The 14,206-nt window shown below is 38.1% G+C and overlaps 1 protein-coding gene across 2 annotated transcripts in view; it reads left to right on the top strand.

Annotated features, from left to right (window-relative positions):
- The first annotated feature begins 1,026 nt into the window (after nt 1–1,026).
- arhgap23a (Rho GTPase activating protein 23a) overlaps nt 1,027–14,206 on the top strand; it is a 67,901-nt gene continuing 54,721 nt past the window's right edge. The window contains exon 1 of one of the 2 annotated variants that reach the window (XM_086059613.1): nt 1,027–1,230. In XM_086059613.1, the coding sequence (XP_085915739.1) occupies nt 1,222–1,230 (9 nt within the window). In that variant the 5' untranslated portion in view covers nt 1,027–1,221. Of the gene's footprint in view, nt 1,231–13,148; nt 13,409–14,206 lie in introns of those variants that run through there. The other variant, XM_086059596.1, reaches the window with a different exon arrangement.

Raw genomic sequence — 14,206 nt, 5'->3', positions numbered from 1 at the left:
CCTGTAGCAGGCCAGGCTTCCTCAGACACTCACCATCACTCAAAATAGAATAAATTTGTCATTGGCTCGATGATGTTTTGACATTTAAACTTGAATTTATAGTACTTTTTGTTGACTTGATATTTTCAACCTGCACAAATTGAATTCATGATTTTAAAAAATCCTCCACGAGTCTAAAAATGTTATTCTACTTCTGTTTGTAAAACATGAATTAAGCAGATTACTCTATCCATTTTCATCAATCACAGGGTGCTGCCATTTTGTCCTGTATCGCTCTGCCACTGATGTCAAAGTGCCTTCGGGTTTGTGTGACAAAACCCAGAAAACAGGTGCGGGCCGTGTTGTTCATTCTATTGACTTACGTTTTTACTGTATGTTTTTACATACAGTACATTGTACTTTATTGTATTTAAGAGTACTTTTTTTATTTATTTATTGAAAAACACATAGCACATTTTGGGGGGTGGCGTTGCCATTCACGTCAATGGGGAACGATGATTTCAGACGTGAGTGTGGTCGCGGGACGATTTAAAGCCGTGTCTCAAGGCACCACTGTATTTTTTTTTTCTCGCCTGCGTTGCACCTGAACTTCCCCTTTCACATCCAGTCGTGTGCGCAAGGTGCCGAGTGAAGCGGGAAAAACTCCAACCTTCCCGAGTGGAGTTCCTGTTATTTAGTACTTGGTGGGAGTTTCCCTGGGAAGGATGTGTTGCCCTCCCTCCTGCACTCACCAAGAATGGAAGGGCCTCCACAAAAGTGGACTACATGTCCCGACATGCCGCTCCTCAAAGGACCCACTTTCTCAATAACAAGGGGGCGGTGCTTGTAAATCCACCCAATGGCGTGTCGGTTGCTGTCGTCAATGGCAACAGAGGTTTTTAGGGAAGCACGAGCGGGACAGCTGGAGCGGGAGTCACAAGCTCGGGTCCCGGCCAATCAGGAGGCGGCCGCCCTTCCCACGACTTCTCTCTGATTGGCTACCCTAACCCTCTGCAGCGGGAAAGGGGGAGGGGGGAAGGAGCAAAGGGAAGGGACGAACAGCAATGTGTGTGTGTACGACGGGAAGAGAGCGGGAGTATTTTTGTCGGTGGCGAGGAATCCCATCTGGAAACGGGATCAAGTAAAGCGTGGATATAACGTGGAGGAGAGTTGTTGGGAATACCGCACGGAGAAGACGAAGAATACCGGGAGTGTTGGGAGCCGCCATGGCGCGCTGAAATCATGGAGCAGGTGAGGATGCAAAGGCGAAAGGGAAGGGAAGGAAAGGGTCCCATCATCTCAATGCTTGCATGACAACGCGACTTTGCTGCTATTCTGTCCTCTGGCGTCCCGGTGAGAGGTAACGCAACCTCTGTAGATGTTCAAACAAGTGTGTACATCCCATGACCTCATCCCGCATCCCGCCCGGAAGCGGGGTGGTGTGGGGGGACACGCCCTGGCACGGCCCTTCAGTTCTTGCCGGTGGTCCCAGCCGTAGCTAACCTGCCCCGTAAGCCTCACAGAACAATTAGAGATGATGTCATCAAGTGATGCTCGCCAGCGTGTGTGTAAATGTGGGTGAGTGTTACACATCTATTGCTGTCACCGGTCGGTTTATTAGATACACCTGCACACACCAATGCTGCATGTTGCTCTTCAGTGGAAAGCACGTGTGGTCAAAAGTGTTCTTTTTATTTATTTTATTTATACATATATACATATATATATATTACCATGTCCAGTTGTTGCACTTTTTTTTAATATATATAATTTTTATAATAGTTTTTGTTCTCCACTGGAATGCATGTGACATCAAAATTGTGTGTGTGTAAAAAAAATGAAATAGTTTGCATCCGTGAATGCAATTTTTAAAACATATATTTTAAGCATTTGTTGCACAGATATTTCATTCTTTCTCAGAAAAAAATGAAACTCACCGGACTTCGTCTGTAAAAGTACATTTTACAAAATATAAATGTTTTTTGTTGTTGTTTTTTTTAGCTGTGCACTGCAAAGAATGTGTCCAAACAATCACACAAAACATATGATAATATTTTCTTAATCTGTTGGTGCACCCTTTGTAGTATTTTATATATTTTCCTGTTCAATAGGGCATGTGTTTTTAAACTTTTCAGACAAAACACGCAGACAAAAATATGAACAATTTGTCATCACTGAATGCACTTTTTGTAAAAAAAAATTGTACATTTGATTATATACATTTTATATATAGTATTTTTAATTTTTATGCAAAGCAGATAAAAGTAATGTAGACAGACTACATCTGTAAAAGTACATTTTATGATCCCCCCCCACCCCACTGTTCAATAGAGGATGTTGCTGTTCCTTAAAATTTGAATGCATAGCACACAGACAACAAAAGTGAGCTATTTTTCATCTATAAAAGCACCAGAATATATATATATATATATATATATTATTATTATTTTGATGCAAAATAACGCCCCCAAAAATATATACAATAGTCTGTTTTGCATCTGTCAATGCATTTTCATTTTGATTTTTTAAATGGTATTCTAATGTATTTTATACCGTAGAGCCAATGCCACAAAATGTTCCTTCCATGTGAGTCTCCCTAATGAGTCGGGTATTGTCCCCACTTAAGCAACTAATTGATCGATCCAAATGTCATGAAATTCTTCTATTTTTCTGCCTAGCCAAAGCTCTTGTCATAGCTCGTGCAGGTGTACCTAATAATGCGTCCAATCGTTCCGAATGGCAACAAAACAATAGCGGTGTATCTTACATGACAATACAGCACACAGGAAGCTAAATGCTATTTATAAGTTGCTGACCGGCGCTGTCATTCGAGCACAGAATAGCGACGTCACGGTCCAAGATGGTTATTCCGCTTCCTATGGGTCATGTGACTGATGATTCTTATTGTTGTGTAGCAGCAAGGCCGCTAAAGCTTTATCTTCGCCTTGCGTTTCCCTTCTGTGTGGGCGTTGGTATTGAAGATGACTCTCAAGTATAAACACGCTCGGTGACATGAGAGTAAAGTAAACAGTATCCAGGCAGAACTCCCACATGTCCACGTGGAAACCAAGTTGTACTGGTTAGCCAAGCTAGTGCGATGTTGTATTAGCTTGATGTACACATTGTGTCGTCTGCGATGAATGCCTGACTGCACATCACATATGTTTTTAAACTTTCGTTCACAGTAGTTTAACACCAGTTTGCACTTGTTTAAGACCAGTTTGGCACCAGTTATCACCAGTTTAGGACCAGTTTAGCACATGTTTAGCTCTAGTGTACCACTCAATTAGCACCAGTTCAAGAGCAATTTAATACTTATATAATACTAATTTGGCGCCAGTTAAACAATAATTTATTACCAGTTTGGCACCAGTTCAACACTAGTATAGCACGGGTTTGCACTAGTTTAACACCAGGTTTAGTCCTGGTTTGGCACCAGTTTAGCACGAGTGAAAGAGTAGTTTGGCTCCATTCTAGCACTACTTTAGCTGATTGGCACAAATTTAGCACTAGCAACAAAAGTTTAATGCTAGTTTAATACTAGTTGAGTAGGATCAGTTTAAGTAGCACTAGTGCATCACTAGTTGCCTGTTTAACACTGGTTAAACACCAGTTAAGCTGCATTTCACATCATTTTAGCAACAGTTTAACACAAGTGTACCATTAGCACCAGTTGTAACATTAGCACCAGTTTAACACTAGCTTATCACCAGTTTAATGGTAGTGGTAGTGATGTGTGCTGGCTAATAGATGGCAGCGTAGCCTGAAGGGAACAGGGGCCCCCAGAAACATTACAATCATAAAAAATGTTTTTACTTTCTTAAGTGCACAAAGTGATCATAGGGGGAAAACAAAAAACAAATACTTTATCATATAGGCTAATCTTCAGAAACTAAAATTCTGCCTTCATCACTTCTTTTTCAACACAAATAAACAAGATGTTAAAGATCATGTAACAACAATAATAAAACATAAAACAACATACCCCAAAAAATCATTTTCAAGTACAATACTGTATGTGTTCCTGCATTCTACTACAAAGATGAGATGCTAAGTCACGTGACGTCACATGGTCGAAACACAGGAGGAGAGAGGAGGGGGGCAGGGAGCCTGTGGCTACTGTGACATGCCTGTTATCTGTTTGACCAAACCGCAGCAGTGCATAAAAGAGCCAAACTGAAACTGAACTACTAGATCGTTATTCAAGTGCCAATAATAATAATATAATAAGATAATATCCACCCACCACTAGATTCTAGAAGAGTACAAAAATAAAGTAGCCAGCGAGTGCTAGCATAAAACGGAATGTAAATGCTCCTTCTTTGCACACAAGAACATTACAGTAGTTTAGCACTAGTTTAATAACAGTCTAACCAATGTAATACTAGTTCAAAACTACTTTTGCAACAATTTAACACTAGTAGCACTAGTAGCAACGTAGCATCAGTTTGACACCTATTTAGCAGTAGTTTACACCAATATAACATGGTTTAAGAACCAGTTTGACAGTTTTTTTGACACCAGTTTAGCGTCAGATTAGCACCAATTTAATCCTAGTCTACCGCCACGTTTCTTTAGCTAGCATTAGTTTAACGCCTGCTCAGCACCATGTTCTACAACACCGGAGCAGGCTATTTTCAAATCAGTCCAAATCTGAGCTAAAGCGTCTAATTGGAATTTTGTTGTTTAGAGGGAGTGAGTGATGGAACTGGGCTGTGCAAGTGCACAGGACAGTAGCATCTGTGCTAAAATAGGTTTGAGCAAGTGTGCGAAGGAGGATGACACGGCTGGCATAGAATTAGGGCCAGTGCCCTCTTTCTGCCACATCCTTCGGGATCGGAGCGGGGGGGAAAGGAGCACCGGCCGAGGGGATGATTGAAACGTCATCGTAGCTTAGGGTCAGCGCACTTTTTCGGTCAATAGTCATTAAGGTCGACCTGTACGGGCTGACCACATGCGGCAGGACACAGCGTGCACATTTAAATGTTTGACATAGCAGGATAAGTCGAGAGTGAACGTGTGCAGTGTAGACACTCTTAACTCATTCACTGCCATTGACGGCTATTGACGTCAAAAATTCATTTGAATTATTTCTATTAGTTTAACATTTTTTCCACTTTTGTTAACAAGAGTATGAAAACCTATACTTTTTTTTATTGTACATTTAGAACGGATATAAAATGTATGATTAATCGTGAGTTAACTATTGAAATAATGCGATTAATTGTAATTTTAAAAAAATTAACCGCCTGATGCGATTAAAGAAAAGAAAAGATTATTAAAAATTAGGAGCGTCAGGCGATTAAAATCTTTAATCGTAATTAATTGCATGACTTCACGAGTTAACTCACGATTAATCACAAATTGTATATCTGTTCTAAATGTACAATAAAAAAATCTAGGTTTTCATACTCTTGTTAACAAAAATGGGAAAAAAATGTTAAACTAATAGAAATAGTTCAAATTAATATTTGACGTCTATAGCCGTCAATGGCAGTGAATGAGTTAATGAGTTACAAACATCCAAGTAGGTAAAGAGGGAATGTGAGCAAGTGTGCGAGAGGGCAGGACAAAGAAGAAGAATGGAGTGTGGTTGTGCGCCTCATGGTGGAACTGGTGGTCTAATCTCGTCTCATCTTTGGAATGTCTTCTTGTTTTGGTTGAAGTAGCAAGATGAAGGGCAGGATGTTTTTTTTAAATATTGTAATTGCTATTTTTTTCTGTCAAGTGTGTGATTGCAATTTAATATCCGATCATTTTTTTGAAGGTCCTCATCCCATGTTTTGTTTTTTTTTACAAATACAGCAAATTAAAAAGTATTACACTAAACAATATCCAATTTATGATTAACTCATTCACTGCCATTGACGGCTATAGAAGTCAAAAAAATAATTGTAATTATTTCCATTAGTTTAACATTTTTCCCACTTTTGTTAACAAGATTATGAAAAACCTAGATTTTTTTTTAAATTGTACATTTAACAGATGTAAAATGTGTGATTAATCGTGAGTTATCTAGTGAAGTCATAATAATTAAATACAATTAAAACATTTAATCGCCTGACACCAAATTTTTAATAATCTTTTTTTTTTTGCATCGGGTGATTAACATTTTTAATTATATTCAATCGCATGACTTTAATAGTTCTAGCTTTTCATATTCTTGTTAACAAAAGTGGAAAAAATGTTAAACTAATAGAAATGTTTCAAATGAATTTCTGACGTCTATAGCCGTCAACGGCAGTGAATGAGTTAAGTATTATACATAAATCTTTTGGTTTTCTAGGTTAGGTGGTAAGAATGTCAGCATCTTTATATGTGCACAAAAGTATTGGGACACATCTCACTCACTTCCTGTCTCAATACTTTTGTAAATACAGCGGTACGAGCGAGCTGTGGATTCTCAGATTTTATTTTGTTTGTATTTGAATGACTATTTTACATTATAGTGCTACTTATCTTACAATAACAATAATGGAAGTGATGACTGGCAATTCAATTGATTTCAATGGGGAAAGTGGAGCAGATATGCGAGTAAACATGGTTACCAGTTTGTGTGTCAGGGTGCTCTTATACAGTGATGTGTGAGTGTGTGATATGCGCGTTTAGCGTGTGAAGTACAGTACAGTGTCCGTGTTCTTAATATGCGGGCAAAGGCCAATGTGGTGGATGCCTGCGGGCGCGCACAATGGGCAGATTGTACCGAGACGGAAAAGTAGGACACTCGTCTCTCCAGGAAGTAAACAGATCCTAGTTCACTTCAGCCTATAAGCGAGGACCACTATTACTTTGTATCGCGCTATGGTGTGTATGTGTGTGTGTGTGTGTGTGACCCGTGAGCGCATGCGTACGTGTGCATGCGTGTGTGAGGAAGAGTGTGGAGGGAATTACATTTTTTGGGGTTGCATTTTGTCCCCCAAAATGTAGCACATAGCAATCAGCTATTGTTTTAATTATTACTTAAAACAACTACACAACAATCGGGGTTTTTTTATTGAATTTTTCCTAATTGTATCTAATTCTTAGAAAAATACTTTTTTTATTGTTTGTATTTTATTTATTTATTTATTTTTTGAATTTGATCTTTTTTATTTGGTTGTCCCTGGTCTCATTTGTTTATTTAAAAAAAAAAGTATTTTGTGTCATTTGTTTTTTAACCTGTTATAGTAAATATACATTTGTATTTATTATTATTATTCAATTTTTTTTAACTTGATTCATTTGATTTTATGCATTTATATTTATGTCTTTATTTTTTACATTTGTATTTATGTAATGTGCACATTATCACTCATTTTCATATACAGTATACAGTATATTGTCAATATTATATGCGTAGTGAGCCGCTCGTTTTAATTAGAGGCATGTTTTTTTGTTGTTGTTGCTTTTATTGACCTTAATTTTATTTGACTTGTTCCGTACAGAATATTAGGTTGTCTCCTCTCACCTTTATCTTGCTTTAGTTGCTGTGCGCCCTCATGTGGCACACATTGCAATTGCACCCAATTGTGTGTTTTCAGTGTGGCAGGGATTATCTCTTTCTCTGCAATGAGCTGTAAGTGAGCAGATGGTGTTCTCTTTTTATTTTGCTGACTTCAGTCTGACCGGTTCTTTGTTTTATTGCACAGGAATTACTTTTTGTAATTTAAGAGTGTAAGTCAGTGTGTGAAATTGAGCAGACTGTCATGATCAAGAATAAACTACAGTAGCACACTAACCCTGTGGTAAAAAAAAACAAAAACATATGTCGGTTTAAATAATTAATTGAATAATATTGTAAGCCACTGCAGCATTTTGCACAATATGAACTTTAGTATTGCACAGTGATAAAAAGCATGAAAATGAAAAGTAACTAGCTAATTCATGATACAATTAAAATGTATTACACATTAAAGTTAAATATAAACCGCCCGTACCTAAATAAAGGTTTAAAAACAGACAGTTTAAAAAGACTAAATGCAAAATGATTGCACTAAAAGTTAAATACAACTGAACTGTAATTAAGCCATGATTCTTTCACATACCAGTAAAGGGAGCCGGCGTACCACACTGAGAATCACTGGAGTACAGTACAGTGATACTTTGACTCACAGGAATTACTGCACATGTTATACAGTACATACTACATGCTGTGACTTAAACAACTGTTTAATTGATTTATTATTGGTATTATTCATGGTTTATTTTCTTATTGTTTATATTTTATTATTTATTCATTATTGGTATTATTATTAGATTTAATCAACTGATATTCGATATTTAAAAATCAACAAAAAACTGCAGATTTTTGCCACGAGTTTTTTTTAAATATAAATTAACACTTCACAAGATAATAATAATAATAATAATAATAATTATTATTATTATTATTAAAAATGGTGACATTAAACACCCCCCCAAAAATTATACAGACAGTTTAAAAAGACTAAATGCAAAATGATTGCACTAAAAGTTAAATACAACTGAACTGTAATTAAAAAGACTAAATGCAAAATGATTGCACTAAAAGTTAAATACAACTGAACTGTAATTAAGCCATGATTCTTTCACATACCAGTAAAGGGAGCCGGCGTACCACACTGAGAATCACTGGAGTACAGTACAGTGATACTTTGACTCACAGGAATTACTGCACATGTTATACAGTACATACTACATGCTGTGACTTAAACAACTGTTTAATTGATTTATTATTGGTATTATTCATGGTTTATTTTCTTATTGTTTATATTTTATTATTTATTCATTATTGGTATTATTATTAGATTTAATCAACTGATATTCGATATTTAAAAATCAACAAAAAACTGCAGATTTTTGCCACGAGTTTTTTTTAAATATAAATTAACACTTCACAAGATAATAATAATAATAATAATAATTATTATTATTATTATTATTAAAAATGGTGACATTAAACACCCCCCAAAAAATTATACATATATATATATATTAGGGGTGTTAGAAAAAATCGATTCGGCAATATATCGCGATATTACAGCGCGCAATTCTCGAATCGATTTTTAAACATATATTTTTTATGGGAATATTCAACAAAACGTCTTACTTAGGGTTAGGATTCACACATTAAGCATAGAAGAATGTTATATTAATGGAACATTAAGCCTTAATATTTGATTTCAGTGCTGTTCAAACATGAAACAGACTGCAACCTAATTTTCAGATAAATAAATATTTTCATACAAATCTTACAGTGAACATGTACAAGTTTACTGATTAGTATTTTCTAAATTTGAGTTTAAAAAAAATCGCAATAATCAATTTAGAGATTCTTATCGGGATTAATCGAATCGAATCGTGACCTATGAATCGTGATATGAATCGAATCGCCAGGTACTAGGCAATTCACACCCCTAATATATATATATATATATCAAATTAATCGGTTATTAGAAACTTAATCTGCCAAATGTCGGCATTGGCCTTTAAAAAAAATCCATATTTTTCATGCCCTAATTATTATTTTTGTTATTAAAAAAAGTTTTCTGTATTCTTCCAGATGTGGCACACGTGCATGTGTTTTCCAGTAAGTGTGCCCCAGTTATGATTCTGACACTAATGAAAGGATTGCTCCTGACTCACTGACTCAAGCGGCGAGGTCGCGTGATGTAAATATTGTCGGCGATAAAGAGACAAACGGCTTCCTGAATGTGACTCCCGGACAAACGCTTTCATTGTCACATGGCCGCAGGAAGTGACGGCGTGGCGTGGGCAGGAAGTGGAGCTGTGAAAGGTGCAGCGGCAGGAAAGCGCCGGCGTTGCTACTGGAAAGATGACTAAAGCCCCGCCGTTTATTTTCATTCTCACAAGAAAGGCGAGAGGAAAGGGGAAGTTTTCGGGGGATTTAGAGTTACAGTATTTATAGCAACAGATTCCATTTATAGGAACTGCGGACTATCCCGGAACGTCACTCCCGTAAACTTTGTATTTTGGATAAATTACTCACAATGGCATACTACTAAAATAGAATAAAAACAATCTTAGGGTACAGGCAAAGTTCCCGTAAAGTGAAAATAACAGCAAGTGGCAAAATGGCCACAATGGGCGGAGCTTGCTGCTTTTTTCATATTCCACAAATGCAATATTGAACAGAATATTTAACAAGGCTCACATTTTAGCAGTCGTAATTGACAGATAAAATGTAAAATGACTTAAGCAACAATACAACCAAAACAGAGGCAGCTTATCCTCTTGATTGTATTGAAGATGTTTTATGTCACTCATCAGCAGTTAATTCTTTTTTCTTTTTTATTCAAATTACTGAATCAAGTGGAGCTGTTTTCAAAATATGCTTTTTCACTTATTAATTAAAATTTAAAATTTTAAATGTGTTTTTTTCTTCAATGTAATAAAATTTAATGTAATTCCATCCTTATTTTAAATATATTGTTTATGCTGCAGTCCAGGTTTAGATTACTTCAGTGTATTGGCTTTTAATTAAATTCGTAGCATCTCATTTAATTTATTTTATTTTATTTTGTTAAATTGCCAACATGTTTTTGCATGCCATAAAAAAATAATAATTTTATTTGATTCAATTTTTGGACAATATAACAATGTATTTAGTTCATTTTATAAAAAAAGACAATTAAAGAAATGTATTTAAAAGTGAATGTTTTTAGTATTTTTTTATTTTATTTTCGGAATATCGTGTATTTATTTTTGAGGTTATTTTGAAAATATTTAAGGTTTCATTCCAGTATAATAATAGTATTTTACTTTTTTAATGTGTTAAATGTTCAATTAATTTGATTCTTTTTGGACTACAGTGCAACTTATATAATTTTATTTTGAAAAATCATTAATAAGTATCATTTAAATTGTATTTCAAATCTGGTGTATTATATTCAATGTTAATAAATATAAAACTAATATTTATTATGCATTCTTTATTGTATTTTATGTTACTATCATGGCCGCCCACCCCTCCTCGTCCAGCTCCCCTTATCAGCTAAACGGGGGTCTTATATGATTGGTCTCCCGCACGAGCAGTTACAAGTGGAGGGAAACGTGCGGTCAAGCGTCTAAACGCTCTGACGCTTGTTTACTGCGTCCGGCTGAGCGTGGGATTACGTAACAGTGGGTGGGGGAGGGGGAGGGGGAGGGGGAGGCGGGGGCTTGCCACCACCCCCTTGAGGGAGGGGGGGGTCTGACGCTCAGGATGTGTCGCCTCACATCGCCATCATATCGGGGTTAGCATTTAAATTGTAATGGAGGCCTGAGGCTGTGTGTCAGAGACGGACCTGCACAAACAGTAGTGTGCAAAAGTTTTGGGACACCATAAGCTTTGTTGTCCAGCCTGGTCAATGTACCACTTGGGGTACGCAGGCTCCCTCTAGTGCACCGGGAAAGAGTCACTACAGTACTATTCAGTTGTATTGAACTTTTTAGGACAATATAATTGCCTTTAATCTTAATAACAGTTTGTTTTAAACTTTTAAGTCTAACTTTGGTCTCTTTGAAGCGGTCCCAATGGCGTACTGGCAGCCACATGGGACTCCATCTTGGAGCTTCCTCAATGTATTCCTTATCATTTGCTCTCGCTTTCATTGTAGAGCGCCACGGATGACGGCGTTTGACGGCGTCGTACCCGGCGTCACTTGGCAGTGGGCTGAGCTTCCTATTATGATGAGTAAGCTTCCCCTGCCTGTCTAAAAATACTTTTTCAATCATCAACGGTAACACCTTTCCCAGAATCACTCCCATTTGTAGCAGAACTCGCGTGGGAAGGCGGTCCGGGATGCCATGTCCATATTTTCCATATTAGCACTTGAGATGCCATTATGTGTACTTGTACAGTATTTGCTAAGTGAAATTGTTTTTTGTGTTCAAATACATTTACGATGTGTTTAAAAAGTGTGTTGTAGTGAGTTTAACTTTGTTTAAAGGGCGTGGGAGTGATTAAACGGTTTATAAAAATGTATTTATGTCGTCTGTCTATATCGTGGCAGGTGGGTCTGGAACTTATTCCCCCACGGTAAATAGATGTTCGCTGTAGCCTAACCCTAGTTTAACGCAACTCTAAGCTTAGTTTAGGACCAGTTAAACATTAGTTACTAGGTGTGGGAATCTTTGAATGTCTCACGATTCGATTCAATTCCGATTTTTTGGGCCTGCGATTCGATTCGGAATCGGTTTTCGATTAAGGCCGATTTTTGCTTCAAAATGATTTGATTGGCAATGATTTTTGCTTCAATCTATAGATGTGCAAGGAATTGTAATGATCTACTCCAGTCTGACTCGCTAATGCTAATTAGCACGCTACTCGCGCCACTTTTATCACGCTGAAAAAAAAAGTTTTATTGGAATAATTTGATTGTGCCTTTTTCCTTCTACTCTCTAATGTGGCTACAACTTAACAGTGTATTAGACCGCGTGGAACCGCACTGCCCTTCAGTGGCCAAACCGGGTTCAACATGAACAGCGCTCCAAATAAAGGCACACACAGACAAAGGCAAGACGGCATAAAATAATTTAAATCAAATCGATTTTGGGACATTTAAAATCGATTCTAAATCGTACTAAATGAGAATCGATTTTTTGGCACACCCCTATTAGTTACCATTAGAAATAGAAGAAATGCCCTGAGACAGAGCAACATTTTAATTATATAACCATTAGGTATGTCATATATGTCATATAATTAAGAAACACATTAGTTACATTTACTCAAGTGAGTTTTTGGATAAATTGTACTTGTCAGAGTATTTTTAATGCAATATACTTTTTACTTGAGTATTTCATTTCAGAAACACTACTTTTACTATGCTCCTTGAGCTACATTTCACTCATCTCTACCTGGCGAGTCTATGAGTATATTGAAGTTAAAGTGATATTGTTGGGCACATTCATAATTTATTTTTTGCCTATATTACGTTCATGCTGATTAATACAAATACATCTAACGTTAGTCACCAGTTACTCAGTACTTTAGTAGTTTTTATTTTATTTATTATGAATCTCTAGGACTAACTAATGTCGTTGTCTCTCGAAAACCACTATTTTGGGAAATTGCGCTTTACTTTGAAAGGCGGATCTCTTTGCTTCCGGCGTGTTTTGTGTCGTTTGACGGACGGATTCGGCAAACAACCGAAGGAGGGGAAGAAAAAGTAGTGAAGAAGAAGGAGGGGCGGGCAGGAGGGAATGGAATGGAGGGGGCAGCTCGGCCAGAGAGACACACAGAGCGAATTGTCGCGGGCTCCGGGGAAGTAGTAGTAGAAGTGACGGTGGAGGAGGTGGGGGGCACAAAAAGGAAGCGGGATAACGAGCCGACCTTCTCCGAGTTGTTAGGAAGACCCCCGCGAACGTAGACCCTCTCTCGTGGCCGCGGTCCGACAGCCTCCGCCGCCCAATGAATGGAGTTGCCTTCTGCCTTGTTGGAATACCTCCCTACTCCTCCGAGCTGCACGTAAGTGAACGCCGCGTTGTGATGTGTTGTGCGTGGAGGAGGGAGAGGTGGAGGTAGCGGTGGGAGCGCGGCCGTCCTTCCAGGGCGAGCCGCCGAGCCGAGCGGGATTCCTAAGCCGATTAACAGCAAGTTTACCTCAACACGCAGACGGCAACTTTTGTGTGTTGAAGCTTTTGTTGTAGCATTTTGGGCGCCAAATGTTGTGAAGTCCGACGACAATTGAACGCAGCGCCGGCCGCAGGGACGCAGGGGGAATGGGCGAGTCTTTTGTCCGAGGCTCGATGCTGCATGTCGGGGAGGGCGGATGTGCTCGACTCGGCTTGGCTGCCTGTCAGTCCGAGCGGGACGTCCCGACTCGGGATGCGGTGGAGCGTGATGGCGCGGGCCTAATTTCGGCGTGCTTTAAACGATATGCTGACATGACGTCAAATAGTGGTTAATGTAAAGATGACGAAAGCCAACTGCGTGGTGGTGGTGGTGACGTCACAGCAACTGACAAGATGGGAAAAGTGCGACCGAGCAGTCAACGTCACAAGATCTTCTTGTGAGTTTGCTGTCTCCTAAATAACACCACGACTGTAAGTCGGAGCCTCTGAAGTGGGTTTGTGACTTTGTAGCATCCTCTTTCATTAGCACACTTATGTTCCGTTAAATTCGTGTCATCCTAAAAAGTCGTTTTTCCATCTTCTGCACGTGTGTTCTGCTCATTTCCATCCTCTGGCTGTTTAAGAAGCTCTCTTGTGGTTTTGTCACGTTTTAGGGAGAAAAAAAACCCATACACATACAAGAGTCATGGCT

This window comes from Leptonotus elevatus, chromosome 1 (genome assembly GCF_054856555.1).
Source record: "Leptonotus elevatus isolate MCC_2025b chromosome 1, RoL_Lele_1.0, whole genome shotgun sequence".
Taxonomy (NCBI): domain Eukaryota; kingdom Metazoa; phylum Chordata; class Actinopteri; order Syngnathiformes; family Syngnathidae; genus Leptonotus; species Leptonotus elevatus.
The sequence above is the reverse complement of the archived record's forward strand: the minus strand, read 5'-3'. Positions and strand labels throughout refer to the sequence as shown.